Source organism: Hibiscus syriacus, unplaced genomic scaffold (genome assembly GCF_006381635.1).
Source record: "Hibiscus syriacus cultivar Baekdansim isolate YM2019G1 unplaced genomic scaffold, ASM638163v2 tig00110419_pilon, whole genome shotgun sequence".
NCBI classification, from domain to species: Eukaryota; Viridiplantae; Streptophyta; class Magnoliopsida; order Malvales; family Malvaceae; genus Hibiscus; species Hibiscus syriacus.
This window is the reverse complement of record NW_024062731.1, coordinates 383,641-406,777: the sequence shown is the minus strand read 5'-3', so window position 1 is coordinate 406,777 and position 23,137 is coordinate 383,641. Positions and strand designations below refer to the sequence as shown.

Here is a 23,137-nt window from a genome sequence, read left to right as displayed (position 1 = left end):
TAAAATTAGACAAGTATAGGATCCTAAGGGAACAAAGGGAATTGAAACTAACGTCCAAGGATCCAAAGTAATTTGGATACCAAAATCCACTTAAATGTCTCTTGTAGGTGTGGAGCAATGGTGATGAAAATGAAGATATTCAAATGCTCTAGCCACACTTGAAAAGGGATAGGTAACCTCTAAGCTTAATGCTTTTGTTTTTTATTATTTGGTTGCTCATTTAGGTTTAAGCATGCATGAGTTTTGACTTTAAATGATTTTATGTTTTTCTATCTCATGTATGTTAAAAAGGTGTTATGAACATTTTAAAGTTTTAATGATTTTTTCATAATCTTTAGTTCATCATAATGAATTTTGGTCAAAATTGGTTTTAAATGCAAATGATATCTCTCTAACAATTGATATCAAATTTTCAAATGCTTTGATTTTACAAATTTTAATTTTTGACCTAAATTTAAATGTTTATGCGTGTAACTTATTTCAAATGATGTCTCTCTAACAATTGATATCAAATTTTCAAATGCATAACATTTTTGGATAACTTTATGCGCATGCAATTAATTTCAACAATTAGTATTGCATAAAGTATTTTAGACTTAGATATATTGAATTTCATGTACTACTAACATGTTTATTATTATATGTTGAAATTCAATTTTGTTTAAGTCAAGCTTGTAAAGTAAAATTATTTGTTTGGAATACTATTTTTGAGGTGGAGCTTTTGATTTTTCAAATGATTTTATGTCAAATTTAATACTTACTCTCCAAATTTATTTTTTAACTTTAAAGTTGAATTATTTTTTATATAACAAAAGGGGGGAGAAGTATGGGTTTAAAAAAAATCAATTTCTCAATGAAAAAGGAAGAGCTGAACATTTTCCAACAATTGACAACTTTTTCATTAAATATTTATTAAGTGGGAGTTTTGCCAAAAACAATTTTTCAAATGTTTTATTATATCAAAAAGGGGAGATTATTGAACATATTTTGATATAACAAATTAAGGAAAAATGTTTTTGGACTTGAATTTATTCAATGTTTTCAAACATAATTCAAAGTCCATTTAACTTGGATTGAGCACAAAATTCTTTTCTGGACAATAAGTACTGATATTGTTCTTACATTATCGATAACTCATGAATAATATCAATATTGTTCATATGGTACCGATGCCAAAGGTAAGGGAAGTATCGATACTAACAACATTGCTCAAATTCCAGAATGCAAAAATGATACCGATACCCATAAGGGGTACCAATACTACTTTACATAGTATCGATAACATAGACTTATTATCGATACCGTCAGGCCCAACGACTAGTAACGACTACTTTTATTTTAAAAATAACAAATGTAGTACCGATACTCCCTATAGAGTACTGATACCCTATGTACTGGGCATTTTTATTTTGCAGAGAAAACATCCCCAACGGCTCCAAATCACTCCCAACGGCTAGAAACTACCACAAACTCATTCCAACATATAAATACAAGATCAAGACACTTGAAGAAGAGTTAGAACACATATTCAAGCAATCAAACACAAGAGAAGAGCTTTTCACTCTTTATTCTTATTCTCTTATAATATTTTGTTCTTGTGAGCTTTAAATTTGTAAACACCTTCCTTTTTAAAGGTTTTCTTTGTTACATCATTTTCCTTGTAAAGGGGTTTTGGTTCTAGTTTAGCCAATTGAAAAACTAGGGAGTTTGTAAATGTTTACTCATGATCCTTGAAAAAGAAAGACAAATTAGTGAATTTGTTGGAAAATCCTTAGTGAGGAGCTAAGGTAGTGGAGGTATACTTAGTTGAGAAGTCGAACCACTATAAATTGCTGTGCCAATTTTTCTAGCTTTTATTCTCCTTATTCCCTAAACAAATTTTTGCCAATTCACTCCCTTGTGCAATTTTCGATTGATCAAATTGAGCTTCGAAAATCCCAACACAAACCAAGCAAATCCTTTTATATAGCATGCATCCAAATCGAAATGAAAGAAGAAGAGAGAGCATCAAGGAGACCCGAAAAAGAAGAAGAATAAGAAGAAGAAGAAGAAGAGAGAGAGAGAGAAGAAAAAGAATGCTCACCGGAGAAGATCAAGCACTGTCGGAGTAAAAGAAAACCCGAAGGGTTTTTCATAGATCTACGTCACTCCAGTTATTTTAGAGGCAATCATACACCAGATCCGGGGTAGGGGCGTTAAGAAAAGTCGAAAGGTGGTCCCATCTCATTTCATTGGCACCGACGAACGGCAGCCGACGAGGACTCTCTTGTCGAATTCTAGAATTAAGAAGAGAATGGAGAGAGTTTCTGGAGAGAGAGAGGAAAGAAAAAAAGAGTGAAAAAATGAAAAAAAAAGAAAGAAGAAAAGGGCATATATAAGCGGTATGAAACGATGCCATTTTGGTCTTCTTAGGCATGCGAGGATATCTACGTAAGGGGTCCTCGCAAGTTTGTAAGTTTTATCTTCACTAAATGAAATACTAATTTCTTTTATTACGAACCTTTAATTTATTTGCATTTTATTTTTGTCCCTATTTGTTAGTAGAATATTTTGCTTGTATTTGTGATATAGCCATTTCATTTTGTTTCATTTTGTTTCATTTATGCTTAGGTAGTAGGGGTCTTTATTTTAGTTTGTTTTAGTCCTTTACTTGATAACCACCATTTATATTTATTTTGTATTTAGCATCATGTTTTAAGTTCTTTTTATTTGGTTATATGGTGATGATTGGTTTTGATTTCTTCTACTTTGCATTTAGGATCTTCATGATTGAATGGGTGCATTTTAGTCCCTATAAATTGTGTGCTTGTATATTTTGCTATATTATAAATATATACATTATGGTTAAACCATATACACGTTAAGTGTATTTTCATATTCTTTTACCTTATGTAGGTATAGTGTGGGTGAATTCACGACGATAATGTGTTCTCGATTTTTTTTTCACGATATGGTGCACACGAGATTAATTGCTGGAATGGGGTGAATTATACAGTGATCATAGGACGCCATGCAATCCAGGCGATCTTGTAGGACGCCATGCAATCCAGGCGACATACATACGAGCCATACGAGCCAATGGTTCTCCCCATGCATACGAGCCATACGAGCGTTCTCCCCATGCGAGGTGGCCATACGGGGTGACATACGGGTTGACATACGGGGTGACATACGAGCCATACGAGCCAATAGTTCTCCCCATGCATACGAGCCATACGAGCCAATGGTTCTCCCCATGCATACGAGCTATACGAGCGTTCTCCCCATGCGAGCCATACGAGCGTTCTCCCCATGCGAGGTGGCCATGCAGTGGAATAGAGAGGTCGCCATGCAGCCTAGGCGACCTTGTAGGTCGCCATGTGGTCCCGGCGACCTTGTAGGTCGCCATGTAGTCCCGGCGACCTTGTAGGTCGCCATGTAGTCCCGGCGCCATTCCCATCATCCATTCCCATCATCCATTCACATGCAGCCATATAGATTCCTTCCTTCACGTGCTCCCCGCTGCATGCTGCATGCCTACAGCTCCCAATGAAACCATGTGAACCATTTGAGCCAATGCATGCATGTGAAATAATTGGTACAATAATTGAACCATTGCTGCGTGAAATATCATAGCTGCAATTGTACAATTATTGGTGAAATAATTGAGGCAGCCGGTTGGTGAAATAATTGAGGCAGCCGGTTATAAAAGAAAGAAAGAAAGGGAGAAGAGATTGCAGAAGAAAGGGAGAAGAGATTGCAGCCGAGAAAGAAAGAAAGAAAGAAAGAAAGGGAGAAAGGAAATAAAGAAAGGGAGAAAGGAAAGTAAGAAGAAGAAAGGGAGATAAGGTAAATTTTTTTATATTTAAATTAGTTTATTATATAAATGTTAATTTGTTAGTTTAGGGTTTAGGGTAAAACAAAAGCAGCTAATTAGTTTGTTAGTTTAGGGTTATATGATTGTTAGTTTAAGTATAGTATACATAAATTAAAAATTATTTAATTAGTATATGTTGATAGTTATATAGTTAAAAAATAATTAATTAGTTTGTTTGTTAATAGTTAGTTATATAAAAAATTATTTAATTAGTTTGTGTTAGTTAAATAGTTAAGTTATATTTGTTTGTTGAATTTATATATAAAAAATTAGTTAGTAAGTTTATTAGTAGTATATTATATGAAAAAATAGTTTATTAGTTAGTTTTAGTTATATAGAAGAATATTTTATTAGTTGTTTAAGGGTTTAGCGTTTACGTTTAACTTATTTTAAAAAGTTAGTTTGTTAGTTTATTATTTTATTATTTATAAGTTATTATATTAAAGTTTAGTGTTGTAAATTTAGTTAGTTTATATTAGATTATATTAAATGATTTTTTAAATATTGTTGTTTAATTTTTTTTACAGATTCATTACAATGGCTGACCAAATTCCACTGTTGAGGCTTGACAATGAACATATTTCAAGTCATTTGGGAATAATGGTGAATAAAATATTTGTTTAATGAATTATAATTAATAAATATTTGAATATTTTTATGATTGTGATAATTTTTTGAAATATTTAATTGTAGGAGGACGAGCAGCGAGTCCTTCGTCTTCGACTACATAAAGTGCCCAAGCCACACCCACTAATAGAAGAAAATTTGCAAGAGGCTGGATTTTGGTATATCACATTTGTGCGAGATTACAAGTTGGTCCCAGGTTTGATCAGTGCGTTGATTGAACGTTGGAGACCAGAAACGCACACGTTTCATTTGTCGTGTGGCGAATGCACGATAACTTTGGAGGATGTGGCATGCAACTCGGGTCCAAACTAATGGGATGCCGGTGGTAATGTCACATGAGTTTAATAAGGTGGAACAACTTTGCAACTTGTTTCTTGGGAAAGCGCCCGTACCACCAGAGTGTAAAGGGTGGCGGGTGAGGTTGTCATGGTTGAAGAATGAATTTCAACTTCAATCAAATAGTACGGAGCACGAAATTATATATGCAACACGAGCATATATTACAATTGATTGGGGGAATTTTGATGCCTGATAAATCCGGTAGTTATGTTCACACTCAGTATCTTCTTTTTTAACAAATTTTGAGAATTGTAGGCAATATAGCTGGGGTTCGGCGATATTGGCGTTCTTGTATCGTGAGATGTGCAAGGCGTCATTAGTCGTGAATGATAATAATACAGTAGAAATCGGTGGATGTCTATTGCTGCTACAATCATGGGCTTGGCATAGACTTCCGTTTTGACACCGATTAGTCGGACTGCGGTTGACTTTCCACTTGCCGGAAGGTAATATGAATCCTCTATTTTAATATAAAATATTAATTAAAAAATATTTATTTTGATTAAAATTATTGAACAAAATGTCTCTATTTTTGTTTTGATTGATATACAGATGGAGGCATAAAATTGAAGGCACAGGGTTGGTGCACAACAACATTAAAGAGTTCAGGTTGAAGATCGACATTAAGGCCAAAAAGGAGGTATGCATAATTTGTATTTTTTAATTATTATTTAAATTAACTATATTATCTGATTTAAATAAATTTTATTGTTTTTGTAATTTTACAGTTTAATTGGAGACCATACATGAATGAAGAATTATTTGCGTTGATACCGCACGATATTTTAGATGGGTTTCAATATTGGTGTGCTGTTACACCATTGATCAATTTTGCTTTTGTTGAGATCCAATTTGGGGATAGAGTGCTGAGGCAATTCCACTTCCACCAACCTATTCCGCGGAGTCCATGGGATCATGACCTCCTCCAAAACTTAGATGGTCGTCGTCCAGTGAATTGGGTTGAGACGCATGACGACCTGCACAGATTTGATGGTCGTCGTAAAGAAAGCGTTAATTGGGTTGAGAAGCATGCAACCTACATTAATGCTTGGAACAATAGGGCTTCATTCATGCCAACTCTTGATGCCATTCAAGACGACGACTTTAATTTTGAGACTTCGGCTTACCTTGCTTATTTTTTGGATAATGGAAAGCCGTTCCTCACAACAATAGTAGAGAGGCGACAATTTTTGAGGTTTAAGAAAAGATTTGGTAAAGCTGAATACTCTCTACCGAGTGGGAGTGGGAGTTCATCTCTACAAACTGAAGCGGAAATGACCGATGTGGATAATAGCGCACCACAATCGTTGCATCACGCAGTTGATGATTCTACTGGCCCGGCATACATACCAGAGTTTGTGCAGCCTGAGGCACCCATCTATTCTCCTACGTTTTCGTCGACGTATGACTTTGAACACATGACAGTTCAAATACCCCCAATGAATGAGGGGGATGGGTACAATACTCCTGAGCCACAACGGCCACAACGTATCAGACGTCCGCCCCGACATTATCATTCAACAACACCCCGACATCGACAACAATTGTAAACTCGTTTGCTATTTATTACAAATTATTTATTGAAATTAGACTACTTGTTTTAACCTTAACAATGATTTTTAGTATCAAATCATTACTAGTATCAAATAATTAAATATTTAGTAAATCAACTATTTTAAATCATTAGTATCAAATAATTAAATATTAACAATAAATCCTTATTAATAATAATTAGTAAATCATTAGTATCAAATCATTAAATATTTAAAAATCATACATAAATTCGACTATGTATAAATTTAAACTCAGTAATCCACACTTGTACACTCATTTGTTAGTATTCTAAATAATAACTAAATAATTATTATAAAATCATTATTATAATGATTGTTATCAAATCATTACTAAATCATCAAATCATTAAATATTAAATCATTATTAAATCATTTTTATAATGATTATTACTAAATCATTATTATAATGATTATTATCAAATCATTACTATAATGATTATTATCAAATCATTACTAAATCATCAAATCATTAAAAATTTAAATCATTATTAAATCATTTTTATAATGATTATTACTAAATCATTATTATAATGATTATTATCAAATCATTACTATAATGATTATTATCAAATCATTACTAAATCATCAAATCATTAAAATTTTAAATCATTATTAAATCATTTTATAATGATTACTAAATCATTATTAATGATTATTATCAAATCATTACTATAATGATTATTATCAAATCATTACTAAATCATCAAATCATTAAATATTTAAATCATTATTAAATCATTTTTATAATGATAATAAATACATAGAAATACATATATGATTACTAATGATGAGGCCTATATCTTGGTAAATTAGGACAATTGTTTTTTGAATGGCCTTCACCCCTACATAATCCGCATCTCTTTGCTTGACCTCTCTATAGCATGAAAATCCATACTGGTATGAATTCGAGTGGACTCAGGTTGACCCTTTGGACTTCTGCGAAGCATTGGATTTGGTAGCCATTCATCATGATCCTTTTGGGCCAATATGATTCATTCGGATCTGTCTGAACACATAGCTGTAGACATTTAATATCCTACGTAGGTGGAAGCATTCATCAACATAAGTGTATGCGCTTACACCAGCATACATACATGCAGCGACTGCATGAGCACATGGATATTTCCATGCCTGAAAACGACCACAATCACACCATTTGTGTCGTAAATCAACTCTAAATGTTTGGTCTTCTCCTCCGACGTTACGACGTATGCACGACACGACAAAAGTATGACCAACTCGGTCGAAATTATGAACAACCATTGATGTTGCCAATCGCTCATTTGCTTCCATTGATTCCACCACTGTAGGAGCCCAAGTTTACCTCTATTTATGAGACTCTCAATTTCCTTGCCTTTGTCCGACCAAACTTTACCCAGTCTAAAGTACGTCTCTTTCACCACACTCGCTATTGGGAGATGGCGTGTACCTTTTAGTACCGAATTAATGGCCTCAACAAGGTTTGTGGTCATATGTTCGTATCTCCGACCTTCATCGTATGCTTGCGACCATTTTTCCCGCGGTATTTTTGAAGCCCACTTCCAAACACGCTGATCATCGTAAAATACCTTCAAATTCTCCAATCTCTTGTCAAAATTTGGTCGACGTAGTTCGTATCCTGTTCCATAATATATTGTGTTAAACCGCAATTAAAAAAACCACGTAAAAAATACACAAATATTGAAAATAAAACTTACCCATGCTGACTATCTCGCTACGAATATGTGCGTTATGAAACTGGTCGATACTATTCTTGCCAATATGACGGATACAAAATGTTGGATATGCATACGGAGGTATCCAACGACTTCCTGGTCGTTCAATTGCCGCCAAAATACCCGTTCCTCTATCGGATATCAAGCAAACTCCATCTTCACGAACGACATATTGACGTAGATTGGTCAGAAAGAAATCCCAAGCCTCTGTTGTCTCTCCCTCAACAATGGCGAATGCAATTGGGAAGATATTTCGCTCACCATCTTGAGCAACTGCCATTAAAAGTACATGCCTATATTGACCATACAACCACGTACCATCTACTTGGATCATACGTTTGCAAAATGGAAATCCTTCAATACATGCCTTGAATGCCCAAAATAGTCTATGAAATATTTTCTTCCCTGGCAGAAGTTGACCTTCTTCGTCATATGCGGGCATGGTTTGAGACTTCACTATAGTTCCTGGGATAAATCGCTTCATTGCTTGTAGCAAATGTGGTAGCTCATTGTACGATGTATCCCAATCTCCATACGTCAACTTCATTGCCTTCATTTTCGCATTCCACACCTTGCCATATTTTACTTGATATCCAAATTGGCTTCGAATAGATGCAGCTAACACTGAACAAGATATCCTTGGATCCTTTTCAACCATCGCCTTCACGTATTCACATATTACATCAGAGTCCAATAGTCGGTGGTCTTGTTCGATGGAGTTTCGCAAACATGTGTGCGAACCATTGTACCTCGTGATGACCCAAACATCGTGCCTTTGATTTTTCGACACTCTGATCTTCCACTTGCACTCTGGGCCATATTTTACACACTTTGCGTATAGGGTTTTCTGGTTGGACTCTGCAACATGGACATCAACATGGCATTTGATGCAGTACTCTTTAATAGCCAGCGTAGCTTCATTTTTTCCTCTGAATTGCACCCCAACTGAAAATTCACCAGAATTATCGAATGATTCAGTCATTTGGTACGGAGGTAAATGTGGCATGTCTGAGAATTCAGGTGCCCTCATTGCATCATAATCTATCTCGTACATGTGAGGAGTAGCTTCATACGGTGTCGGAACTTCATCAATTGCACCTCCACCAAAAATATTTTCGTCGCCGCCCAAAACGGGTTCTTCAGTTTCTTCATCTTCGCTTGAATCATCATGAATTTCTCCCCATCGATTTCCAGCGTCAATATCAACAACCAATTCCGGTATGTTTCTCGTCTCATACTCTGCTGCTGTAGATGTCCCCCCGACTTCATTTACACTTTCCAATAGTGCCATAAAACTGTTCGGGAACCTGTATGTCGGCTCCTCAAACTGACTATATAAAGCCATTTCAGATGGATTTTGAGCCACACCTCTTGATGACCCAGGAACATCACATATGTTACGCACATCAACAAATAATTCAATAAAGGCTATATTGGTTGACTCATGTAATCCAACCATGGTTCCAATATCATCATCTTCTTCAAGTGGAACTGCAGCATATCTGACTGGGTTAGAGCATATCATAAACCTATACCTCAAACCATCAACTGCAGCTCGAATTTTTCTTTCTATCTTATGCTTCATTTCTATAAATGTGATGTCTTTTTCGAACATCATATTTATTGGTTTTTCAGACTGAAAAACTACTCTGACCTCATTTTCCATAATCTGTCCATTATAATGGACAATCGTGAAAAAGTTGTTGCTCATTTTCTCTACAAATAAAAAAATAAATTAATTTAGATTAAAAAATTAGATAAGATAATTTCATAAATTATTAAATATAATATAATATACTATTATATTAATGATCAAATAAAAGTTATTATTTAACTTGATTGATTGCTTACTAATAAACCTAATAATGATTTGATAATTACTATTAATCTAATGATTTGATATTTAATGATTTAATAATAACATGATTTAGTCATAATCACTAATAATTATTTATTATAAATATTTAATGATTTAGATTTGATACTAATCATTTAGTAATTATTACTAATAATAATGATTAGTTTGATAATATTTTTTATTTTTTAAAATATCAAATAAATTTGTTAGGCAAAACTGTCGAGATAATGTTCTCGAAATAATTATTTCGCGAGATAATGCGTTGTCCGGATTATTTCATTCAATTAATTTTTACTTCTTACTAATATACACATACAATGTAAATTAAACAAAATATTTTTAAAACAACACTAAATATTTTTAAACACAATATTTTTTAAAACGGAAATTATCTCGCACAAATTAGTTATATAATCTAATATAAACTTACTAACTAACTAATTTACACATACACAACAACAAAAAATGGACAACAAAAAATAATAAATTACTCACGTCTTTATGCCTTCTTCCTTTACTTTCTTTTCCTGCCTTGTTTCTTTCTTCGAATCAATCTGTACGTGGGCAAATATTGTAAAATAATGTCATGTATGTGTAAACAAAATATTTATTTAAACAACAATAGCTCCCACAAATTAATTTTATATAATCTAATATATTATAATATACCTTAAACTAATAAACTATTTCTTTATTATAATATAACTTAGTTAAAATAACAAACTAATTAAGCACTAATTAATTTTTTTATAATATAACTTCAACTTCAACGAACAACCTAATATACGTTTAAAGACACTAACAAATTAATTAATATTTTTTATATTTAATAACTTAAACTAAGAAACTAATTAACTAATTTTTTATATAATATAATATATAACTTAAACTAATAAACTAATATAATATAACTTAAACTAACAAACTAATAATTTATACTAACAAACTAATTAACTAGATTTTAGTTTTACCCTAAACCCGAAACTAACAAACTAATAATTTCATATAATAAACTAAATTAAACAATAAAAAAATTACCTCAACTATGTTTGAGCCTTTATCTTCTTTTCTTCTTCTTCCTTTTATTTCTCTCGACAAAGTTTATATGTGCTGGTTCTGCTTGTGCTTCTACCCTATACCCCATATCCTTTATATAAAGCAACTGAGCGTTAACTATTGAGCATTGAAAGGCTCACAGCTAAATTAACGCTGCAATAACGTAACTATAGATGCAACACATACAACTACGGGTGCAGGAATCTCTGAGCTATGAGCTATGATGCAACGCATGCATGCAGCTACAGCTACAGGACCTTGGTCGCCGAGACTCCATGGCGACCTACCTAATATTTGATGGAAGAACGGGGAACCCTTTTGAGCAACCTGTTATAATAGGAAAACCTTATATCTTGAAATTAATTCATCAAGTTGATGATAAAATACATGGGCGTTCCAGTGGACATTATGCACTTGTTACACAACAACCACTTAGAGGAAGGTTTTCCCACGTCCAATGCACCATCCCCTCCCCCATGCATTCCCACCCCATGCATTCCCACCCCATGCATTCCCACGTCCCATGCATCCCCTCCCCATGCATTCCCACGTCCCATGTTGATTGCATGGCGACCTATTCCTTTGTAAAATACACACAGGTCGCCCGGATGCCATGGTGACCTCCAAGGTCGCCCGGATGCCATGGCGACCTCCAAGGTCGCCCGGATGCCATGGCGACCTCCAAGGTCGCCCGGATGCCATGGCGACCTCCAAGACCACTGTATAATTCACCCCATTCCAGCAATTAATCTGGGATGTGCACCATATCGTGAAAAAAAAAATCGAGAACATTATCTCGTGAATTCACCCGGTATAGTGTACATATTTATAATTTATTTTTAAACACCTTTAATCCTTATATCAACGTTTTTAGTGCACATTTTAGCTTTTGATATATTCTACGTATTATTTATATGTACATACCCACATACCCTTTTTTATGTTTGTAGTAAATACTTATTTATACGGTATAAAAGTGTTTAATATCAATATATATTATAGTATCATATAGTTAAAATATTTTTATGTATTTTAACCTTTTTAATAATTATAGAGGTTTTTTTATGTTCGATTAACTTATGGAATACCTACAAAAAATGGAGGTGCCCTTATGAGGGTTATTCGAATAGAAAACAAAAAACTAATATTATTTAATATTTATTTATACTTTATGATATATTAAGTTGATTATATATCTCTTATTCGCTTTAAATAAATGTGTCTTTTTTAAACATTTACGTGTTCTTACATGTCTGTTTTAACAAATAAATATTTCTTGTGTGTTTTATTATTTATTTATTGCATCATGCGAACATTTCACTCATATTTTGTATATATCTTTTATTGTTGTTGCATTTATAAATCGTGTATTTATTTTTTTGTTTTTAATTATTTAAAGGCAATGTTGTCTTGTATCATGGGTTAACGAAATTACGTCTAACGTAACTGGATTTCAATTTATGTTAATTCACATAGTAGAGGGAACATCATTCTTAAATAAATTCGAGTGATTTAAATCATTTTCCTTGAGTCAATTATTTTAAAAAGAGATTCACTCATTTTTAATTCGTTGAAATAAAATGATCGTAATTTAAATTTAGAATTCAAATTTATAAAATTCCACCATCTTAGACAACATATAATCGAATGTACCAATTTTTGGCGTTGTGGGGGTGATTATCCTTCCCCACGCGTAACCGACTCTCGAACCCTTAAAACGAATTTCTAGTAATACGCAGACCATTTTATATCTTTAAAATAATTTTTCTTAAAATTGTTTAAATGACATTTTAGGTATTCGACCTACCTTACCCAAAGGTTGATGACGACTCAAAATTTCAAATTTATCGAAAATACAAATTTTCCCAAAATAAAGTCATAATTATTTTTAATTTGATTTTTCGTTAAAAATGGTTATGACAGTTTGGTGACTCCACTAGGGATATTTTTTAGAGTCAGGCCTTACACGATTATATGTTTTCCTAGTGGTTAGAATTTTATAAAATTGAACATTTACTTGAATTACGATCCTTTTATTTTCAATTTTCAATTTTTCATAATTCATGCATAATTTTTTTACTCTTGTAAATAGTTGTACTGCTATTTTATTTCATTGTTTTCAGGCTTGTTCAGATTTTTGAAAATGAATCATTGTTTTTCTTTTGTCAAAAAGTGCATTTACATGTCATAAGCTCTACCCGAGTTCTATCCCATTAAGTGGGAGTGAATCGCTAGTGCCCTTCGTGAGCAGCCCTCCGTGTTAGACATAAAGAATGTACTCCCTCGAATTGAACTCGATCCGATTAAGTCTATAATGGATGAGAATTTGATGGTTTGGCAGCCCAATGGAGCACCAACAACAAAGACAATTCAAATACATCTTCACCGTATAGCCGAAACTATGCATATAGTGAATCATAGCATGTTTACCCTAGACAGAGCCATGTTGAGTCTCTGTCCGTCAACAAGTATCGAAATAGGTATACACAAAGAAGGAATGACTCTAAACCTTTACCTTTGCTTTAAATTCATAGAATAAATTTATTTTCGATTAGTGAAGAAATAAATTGGGAGAGAAAATAGAGATTTGTGATGGATGATTCTATACGTACAAGTAAATATATTTCTCTTTTATTATTGATTCAATTTTTTTTTCATTTTTAGTACATTTTAGTATTTGAATAGTAATAATAATCTGACCTAGCAAGAATTTTGAGTACTATGCATCATAGATTGCTTCTCAATTTGGGTTCGTATGGAAAACCTACGTGTGTGTATAAAAATGCTATTCCAAGTAACATGTGTTCAAAATTTCAAGTAATTTTTCAATTGTAAATGGTTTTAGTTAAAAACTCGATTGGGAAGAAAAACAATGGAGTAAGAGAAAGAAGATTGTTTTGGTGGAGAAGAAAAGGGAATTAATGAAGATTCTAACAATGAATCCTAAATTTAAGTTTAATTTGATTTTAATATGCATTAATGAATAAGTTGATATGGAAAATAAATTCATATGTATAAATGACATGGAGAAATATATTGACGTGGCTATTTTCAATTATTTGAGACTATTGATGACGTGATGGAAAGGGTCTATGAAATAATTTCTTTAGTTTAATGTTATGATAAAATCGATAAGAAATAATCACATTAATCATTAATCAGTACATATGAATCAGTCTACTAGTTTATTTGTCACTATCATTTTATATATAACTACTTGTGAGAAAATTTTAATGGATTGTATGATCGTTCTAGTGATTAAAAATAATACTTTAGCCTCATCTATATAACAGGTCGAGTTTAGGACGTTACAAGCATAACAATTATAACATGGTCTATGTATGTCGAACAACAGCTTAATGCATTCATTATGGCTTGTAAAGATTATAACATGGTCTACGTATGTCGAACAACAGCTTAATGCATTCATGACGGCGAACGAACAAGGGCTAGTGATCCCGATGAGAATGGACAATAGGAATGATAGTGATGAACTTGTGATGGCCGATGGCATCAAGAAAACTGTTGGAAAGGTAGTGGATGGTGAAAGTGAAGTGAGAGTGAGACTTGAGGAAATGACAGACGAAAAGGAAGAGTATAAATGGAAGGTGGATCTTCATTCAATTCACTTGCTTGTTTTTCGTTCCTTTTTATTTCATTTTCTTTTCAATCCAAGCATACGGTAAGAATAGAATAGTGCAGGGATACGTGAGCATCAGAGTTAATGTTGTCCTTTTGTTGGTCTCTGGACTCTGTCGAAATTGATATCCATCAGGTTGTCTTGTTCTTGAGTTTCTTGGTGATTTCAGCAACATATTTACCTTGGTGAAAGGCCTGTTGGAGCTCTAGCTCTGTGGGTTCACGGGATCCATCGGCTGCGTAAGTGCCGGCACCATAAGCGGATCCACCCTTTACCTCGCTCATCTCGAACATGCCACTCCCAAAAGTGTATCCAAGAGGCACATATATCATACCATGATGTGCTAACTGTGTTATAGCAGTTAATCTGCATATCAGTAGAAGAAAGATGCAATATTAAACACAAACATTGAGTATGGTAAAAAAAAACATAATCAACCCATTTGCCAAATTTTAGGTCGGAGGAACTACAAGTCCGAATCCGGAAGGAACTTACGCAGTGAGTTCTTGACCTCCTCCGTGGAAACCAGTACTCCAGAAGATACCAGCAGGCTTGCCGGCAAGTGCTTGGCGTTTCCACAGCTCACTAGTAGCATCAAAGAAAGCCTTGGACTGAGCTGCCATCACACCAAAACGAGAAGGGAACCCAAAGAGAAAACCATCAGCATCCAGAAGCTGTTCTGGCCTAATCTCCGGTACATCAGCCGCTTTAGCCGGCACCTTCATCTTTTGCAGTATTACATCGGATAGTGTCTCAGGTACCTGTCGAATCAGACCAATTGTCTAACTTAATAAGATCAGAATGACATATTTATCCCAGGCATCCTACTTCTCTTCTGGTTATAATTTACCTGCCAAATTGTAGCCTCAACACCTTGAACCGAATTAGCCCCCCTTTGCACTTCCCTCGCCATGATCTCGACATGACGGTATAACGAGTAATACCTATCCGGCAAAACATAGGAGAGAATTATAGCAAATATGAAGAAATCCACCTGGGTCGAGGGATCAACACTTACACTACATACACCTTGGTTGTTGCCATAGCTGCAATTGTGATGAATGTTGGGGTGAATCCAATATTGCAATCAATCGAGAGGATCTGATGAAAACTAAACGATTCCCCTTTGAAAGCTGTGAAAATCTGTCAAACGTTATGAAATTGAAAATTATCATCAAGACTTGTGATTATTACAAATTACTTGAGAATTTATAAAACATTTTTCCCCACAATTAACACACTAATTAAAAGTTCAAACCCAGAATTTGAATCCATAAACAAACCCAGAAAACAAAGCATCTTTATGATTATCAGGCAAAACACACAAGCATACTACCAAGATGAAACTACCCATCTCCAGAAATATATATATATATATATACAATATGTATGTATGTATGAAAGGTACATCATCAGCATCATTATCTTCATAATAAATTCCCCAAGATATTCCAAAGTCATTAAGCATTAAAACAGAGAACCAAGAATTAGAAAAGAAGAACAAGTTGAGAACACTTCACCTTTGTTTTGTTGAAGAAAGAAACAACAGTGTCGTGAGCCTTCACGGTACCATAGGAGAGAGAAATATGATTTTTGGCGTAGACGACAATAAATGAATGGTTTGGATTCCTAACTCACGTGGCAATGACGGTGTTAGCGGTTGAACAAACAAAAACGTTTTTGATTAAAAAAATTGTGGTAATGAATTTATGATTTAAAAGTGTGGAATTCATATCAGGGTGGAAAAACACAAGAGATAAGTGCATGTATGTATAGGTCAATGAGTTGGTGTTAATTGCGAAAGGGAAGTACATATTTTTATACTTAAATTTATTTTTATTGTTGAATTTAATTTAATATATATTTTTTATAACCATTTCAATTTATTGATTAAGTAATTAAGATCGAGCATTGTATAAATCTATTATCTTGTTTCATAATATCAGGATTTGAATCTCTAATTCTATTTAAAAAATTTAATACAACATAATTAACTTTTATTAGGTAACAATTGCCGGATGTCAATAGTTACCTAATATACTCCCTTCACTGTCCCTCGTGATATTAAACCACATTCACATTTCTTCTGCTATCTTTAGTTTTCAAGTGTCTTGACTTTATGTGTTGATAATGCTCTTAATCTCTGTCCTGATAAATGACAGGTACATAATTAACCTAAACAGAGCCATCCATTCATGGCCTTTCTCCCAACAAAACACAAGTCCAGTTCAACATGTTCCATTTTTGCGTGGTGAACTGGATTAGCTGCAACTTCTACGAGTCGATCTCCGGTCAACGACATTTGACTCCCAGTCTAAATCTGAATACCCAACTAAGATGGGTGAGTCAACCGAGACTTTGAAGAACAAACCATGATTCAAAGTTCCCTAATGATATCTTAAATTCCAAAGCTATATGCTTGAACTGGCTCACCTTGCTAACAGATCCTGAAACAGTAGGGCTTGCATTGTTGAACCCGAGTCCAAAAGGAGCAGTAGAGCTTTGCTGACATATTGGTTACAACTCTGCCCACCCGATCAAGTTTATGTGGCTGCTATAACTGCCACAACAGGTTCATAATCTGCAGGTCGAGTTTATATGCAAGGGCACCGTCTTGCTGCTTGTAACATTTTTTTTTCATTAAGAATCCTTACTCCCCCCCCCCCCTCTATATCAAAGAGAACCTGCTGTCTCCATAGTAGATAGATAGAATCATCTAACCGTATTGTGATAATCTTGTCGGTAAATGGCTTTGCTAAAGCTGTTGGCAACCTAATACTCTGGTTTCTAGTGCATGATTCTTGAACAAACGTGTATTTCTTGAAATCTACTTGGCTTTAGTCTTCTCGGATGCTATTGGAGATAATTTCCGACCGATCGTGCCGACTCTGATACCATGACAGATTCCGTTGATATGTGTAAACAAACTTTAGAAGTGAACCACGAAAAAATATTTTGTCTAAGGATGAAATATCGATGTATATCGACAACGGTACAAAAACAAATCTGCTTCTAAATGCCAATCCCTTCACCCTTTATACAGAATGATTTAAATTCGATGAGCTCAGATTTCTTTCATCAAAAAATGAATAGGAAATTAAGATGGCATGAACCAAGTGAAATTAGATGGAAGATAGCACCAGCTGTGGATGCCAACAAACAAATAGAAATAGTAGTTGTCCACTTGAAGTGTTATAAATAATACTATAATCATAATAAGATCTGGACCGACCAGGTTGGTTTGCTGAGGTTTCCAGGTCCTTGTCTTGGTGAGTTAATTAGCAGCATATGATGTGATAACGCAATTTCTAGGAAGGGTCCTATACTTTCTCTGAATTGGTTTCCAAATGCTTCCATGGATGCACACATCGAATCTCTTGCAGCTTCGCAACCTGATTAGATCCTACGAAATCGGCTTTCGTTTTCAATGAAATCGAGCTCGGATGAAACCCGAGTTGCAGGAATAGTTCTTGATATTACAACTGATTTTGATCTTCCTTATATAATATGTGTGTGTTTAGTTATGTTGCTCAAAACCTTAAAACAGCATCCTTAAAGTGATTCAAGGTAGAGTGTGTTAGATTGTGTAACAAACTCTGAAAAGTTTAAGAATGCTTATCTATTCTTTATTGATAAGGATATGACTTATATACATGATAACCAGTCACCTTAGCTGGAAAACTGATGAAACAGAACGTCTAACAGAATGATAACAAACTAACTGCCTTATACTTCTACACACACATACATCAGATTGCATCAGCATTTTAGATTCATTCTAGAACATCATTCTAGAATACTTACTCCAACGTTTACTCAATATTCCCCCTACTCTTTCTCTTCTCGACTTCTGCAAACGAATGCACACCAAGCCTCTGTCTAAACTGAACAAAGCTATCTTTCGTTAGCGCCTTAGTAAGTCCGTCTGCCACTTGATGTTCAGAAGGAACAAAATTCACTTGAAGCTTTCCTGCAGCAACTCGTTCCCTCACAAAGTGAACATCTAGCTCCACGTGCTTTGTTCTAGAATGGTAAACTGGATTTGCACTCATTGCAATTGCACTGGTGTTGTCATTCCACACTACTGATGCAGCCTGAATTTGAACCTCCATATCACACAACAAAGCTTCAAGCCAAATGATATCAGAAGTGGCATCGGCTAGACTCCTGTACTCAGCCTCTGTAGTGGATCTTGAAACAATCTTCTGTTTCTTTGAACTCCATTGAACCATGCTACCACCAAGGAAGACACAAGTACCTGATATGGACCTTCTATCATCGACACTGCTTCCCCAATCAGCATCAGCAAAGGCCACTAGCTGGAACGGATCTGTCCTTGGAAGAAAAACCAAACCATAATCAAGTGTCCCCTTAAGGTATCTCAGCACACGTTTGACTGCCACAAGGTGTTGTTCGCACGGTGCGTGCATGAATTGTGCTAGCTTATTCACACAATAAGCTATGTCTGGCCTTGTATGACAGGCATATAACAAGGACCCAACCAAACTGCGATATTCCTTTGCGTTTTCTAATAAACCGCCTGCACCGTTGCTCGACAGTTTAATCGATGCAACCATAGGAGTTGAAGTTGCTGTGGCCTTGCTCATTCCTAACTTATCTAATAATTCCATTATATACTTCTTTTGGCTGAGAAAGATTGCACCATCTATGCTCTTAACTTCAACTCCAAGAAAGAAATTAAGTATGCCCAAGTCTTTGAGTGAGAACTTTTCTCCTAGCAACTTCACAACCCGTTCAACGTCTTCATTGTTTTTTCCTGTAATAATGATATCATCAACATAGGCTAAGACATACGTGCTAACACTATTGTTATGTTTGATGAACAAGGAATTGTCTGCACGAGAACTTTGAAAACCCAAATCAACCAGAAAATTTTTCAGCTTGGAGAACCAACTTCTTGGTGCTTGTCTTAACCCATACAACGCTTTCTGTAATTTGCAGACCAGCCTCGTTCCATCAACAGCCTGTTGTTCAAAGCCTTGAGGTTGTTCCATGAACACCTCTTCATGTAGCTCACCATTTAAAAAGGCGTTATTAACATCTACTTGCCTCAAAACCCAGCCATTACGAGCAGCAATTGTCAACACAACATTTACGGTTGTCATCTTTACAACCGGGCTAAATGTTTCTTGGAAATCCTGGCCAGGTACCTGCGAGAACCCTTTGGCCACGAGTCTAGCTTTATACTTTTGTACTGAACCATCAGCATTGTGCTTGACTCGAAACAGCCACCTGCAGCCTACAACAGACTTCCCTTCTGGATGAGGTACAAGCAACCATGTATCGTTCTTCTGAAGTGCTTCATATTCAGCAAGAACAGCAGCCTTCCACAACGGATTCTTGAAGGCTTCATGAACATTTCGAGGTTCAACCTCATCCAGGCCATTGCTATTCTGAAAATCAGATTCACCATTGAGGGTTGAGGAGTACAACTTAGGTTTGTACACTCCACTTTTGCTGCGAGTTATCATGTGATGGCCTGTCACTGGTGGTGGCGTATCATGCTGATCGCTATTGCTTGGATCACTGTTGCTTGACCCTTCATCAAACCTATTCGAGGAGGAACCAACTGCCACCCTTGGACTTTGCTGTATAGTCACATTTTCATCTTGGTGCTCGACTTCATTCACAGCACCATCTCCTGAGCCCATAGACTACTCAGCATCTTCAGGTTGGCTCATATTATCTGATGAATTTGACCCTGACTTATCAGAACTGACAACAGGGTTAACATCGTGTGGTTCTCTTCCCATGCGAGCACGTTGAGTACCACCTACTATAGGAAGTTTTGTACTACTCCTACGCAATGCACACTTGCATCCAGCCTTGGTGCCTGTCACAGCAAAAGGGAAAAACTCTTCATCAAAAACAACATGACGTGAAACAAATAGTCGACCATTTGAGTCCATGCATTGATAGCCTTTGTGTTGAGTGATGTATCCTAAGAACACGCACTGTGAGGATCGATAGCTGAGTTTGTGAGCATTGTATGGTCGTAAATGAGGAAAGCAACGACACCCAAAGACTCTAAGATAACTATAATCTGGTTTCTTAGAATACAACACCTCGTATGGAGATTTTTCTTGAAGGACACTTGTAGGCAGCCGATTGATAAGATGCACAGCAGCACATACAGCATAAGACCAGAACTTAAACGGTAAGGATGCTTGAGCCATGAGAACTAAGGCTGACTCGATTATGTGTCTGTGTCTTCGTTCAACTAAACCGTTCTGTTCGGACGTATGTGGACATGCTAGGCGATGTACTACACCTAACATCTTGAGCCAATTCGAGACTGACCTGTACTCGCCTCCCCAATCACTTTGGACTTCTTTTACTGTTGTGTTGAACTGATTTTGTATCAGACTGAAGAACAATTGAAAGGTTGGCAGAACTTGGTCCTTGGTTTTGAGCAGGTAAACCCAATTGTGTCTCGTACACGCATCAACGAATGAGACATAATACCTATATCCATTGGAGGCTATGTGTGCTGGACCCCATACATCACTGAAAACTAGTTGAAACGGCGTAGCATACACAGTTTGGGATCGATTGAATGGTAGTTTATGACTCTTACCCAACCGACATGCCACACATAATGAATTGCCAACCATATTATTTCTAGAAGGAAGCCTTACACCAATTTGTTTACAAGCTTGCACAAGAACGCAATGAGCAGGATGCCCAAGCCTCTTGTGCCACAAACTATATTTTTTATTACTACTATTGGAGTCGTCTACCATCGTGACTTGACAAGCTTCAAAGCATTCTTTACTTGTTGCAAACTGATAGAGGCCTGCACGTTCTTGTCCCTCTAGCAACACTGCTTTGGTCACCTCATCCTTAACCAAACACGTCCGCGCATGAAATTCAAAGAACACCTTGTTATCTCTAGCAAACTTTGACACAGAAAGAAGATTTTTAGTAACTGAGGGAACATGCAATAAGTCAGTAAGAACCAGAACACGAGAATCGGTGGCCATAGCCGAGGAACCAGTCCGAGCTATATTCAAACTATGCCCATTACCAACAACTACCTTACCTGGTCCAGTGTAATCTGAGCTAGTAGTGAGGTTTGAGGCGTCAGGAGTAATGTGGTGAGTAGCCCCTGAGTCCACAATCCATCGACCAGAATTCGTGGAAGCAGTATGTGCTTGAGCATGTACACCACTGCTGCATGACTTGCACTCATCTAGAACAACATGATTCACCTCAGTATCTTCAATTTTGTCAGCCAATACACCTGGAAACGTCTGATCGAAGCGATGCCAGCAGCGATCAACCGAGTGTCCATTCTTCCCACACAACTGACACTGCAACCGAGGGCGACCACGACCACGTCCTGCAGGTCTGTTATTCCTATTGTAATTGCCAGCTCCATTGCCACTGTAGGCTGAAGCTATAGGCTTTCCACTTTCATGAGTATTTGTTCTTATAGTAGCCACATTTGCACTCATAGGCATGGATTGTTGTAATTGAAAACCACTTAATTGCGATTCAGCATCCATCAGGACTGTTTTCACACTATCAACTGAGAACACATCTTTGCTTGCAGTGATTACAGCAACAAATGGTTGATATTCAACCGAGAGACCATTGAGAATGGTAGCAATCTGTTCAAGTTCCGAGATCGCACTCCCACACGTTGCAAGTGCGTCGCATACTTCTTTAATCTTTGTAAGATAGCATCTCATGCTATCATCACCCTTCTTTATGGATCTGAGTTTACAGTGCAGACTCATCACACTCGTAGTCGAACGATTGGCGAAAAATTTCTGAACCGTTCGCCACACATCGGCTGCTGTTTCAGCACCTACAAATTGAGGCAGCAAGGGATCACTGATCGTTGACAGTAACCAGGACGCAAGAGCACTGTCCTGAGCAACAAAACTTTCATAATCTTCATTCACAATGCGAGCACCTGATTCATTAACAATATGAGCTGGTGGTGGTAGGACTTCTCCGTTAAGCAGCCTCTCCAACCTGTGACTGCGAACGGTGAGCAATACTTGTTGTTTCCACAGTAAGAAGTTCACTTCATCAAGCAGAATGTTAATCTTCTTGTGTGTGAAGATCTTGCTGCTACGAGCAGCTTCCCTGAAGTCGAACGCAACACTGCTACAATCACCCATGAGGAGAGCAATATCCAGGATCAAAAGGCGAATGATACCATGTTAGATTGTGTAACAAACTCTGAAAAGTTTAAGAATGCTTCTCTATTCTTTATTGATAAGGATATGACTTATATACATGATAACCAGTCACCTTAGCTGGAAAACTGATGAAACAGAACGTCTAACAGAATGATAACAAACTAACTGCCTTATACTTCTACACACACATACATCAGATTGCATCAGCATTTTAGATTCATTCTAGAACATCATTCTAGAATACTTACTCCAACGTTTACTCAATAGAGTGTTATCCAGTTATATATTAAAGTTGCAT

The 23,137-nt window shown here is 35.8% G+C and overlaps 1 protein-coding gene across 2 annotated transcripts; it reads right to left on the bottom strand.

Moving 5' to 3' along the window:
- Positions 1-14,384: 14,384 nt before the first annotated feature.
- Positions 14,385-16,276, bottom strand: LOC120124593 (probable NAD(P)H dehydrogenase (quinone) FQR1-like 3). Of its 2 annotated transcripts, none has more exons than XM_039143224.1 (5): positions 16,074-16,148; positions 15,684-15,808; positions 15,516-15,609; positions 15,161-15,426; positions 14,385-15,031 (listed from the first exon to the last, which is right to left on the bottom strand). In XM_039143224.1, exons 1-5 carry the CDS (start codon positions 16,131-16,133, stop codon positions 14,797-14,799), a joined length of 780 nt encoding a protein of 259 aa, XP_038999155.1. In that variant the 5' UTR covers positions 16,134-16,148; the 3' UTR covers positions 14,385-14,796. The 2 variants fall into 2 exon arrangements, with proteins under 2 accessions (XP_038999155.1, XP_038999156.1); XM_039143225.1 differs by lacking the exon at positions 16,074-16,148 and adding an exon at positions 16,186-16,276 and having other exon boundaries at positions 14,387-15,031.
- Between the last annotated feature and the right edge of the window lie 6,861 nt (positions 16,277-23,137).

What these genes read in the sequence shown, in the direction of transcription:
- LOC120124593 (XM_039143224.1), bottom strand. Translation starts at nt 16,133, where the DNA reads ATGCTTAATGACTTTGGAATATCTTGGGGAATTTATTATGAAGATAAT. An exon ending in AAGATAATGATGCTGATGAT is followed by an intron (nt 15,809 to 16,073) that starts GTACCTTTCATA and finishes AACGTTTGACAG; the next exon opens with ATTTTCACAGCTTTCAAAGG. An exon ending in ACAACCAAGGTGTATGTAGT is followed by an intron (nt 15,610 to 15,683) that starts GTAAGTGTTGAT and finishes TTTGCCGGATAG; the next exon opens with GTATTACTCGTTATACCGTC.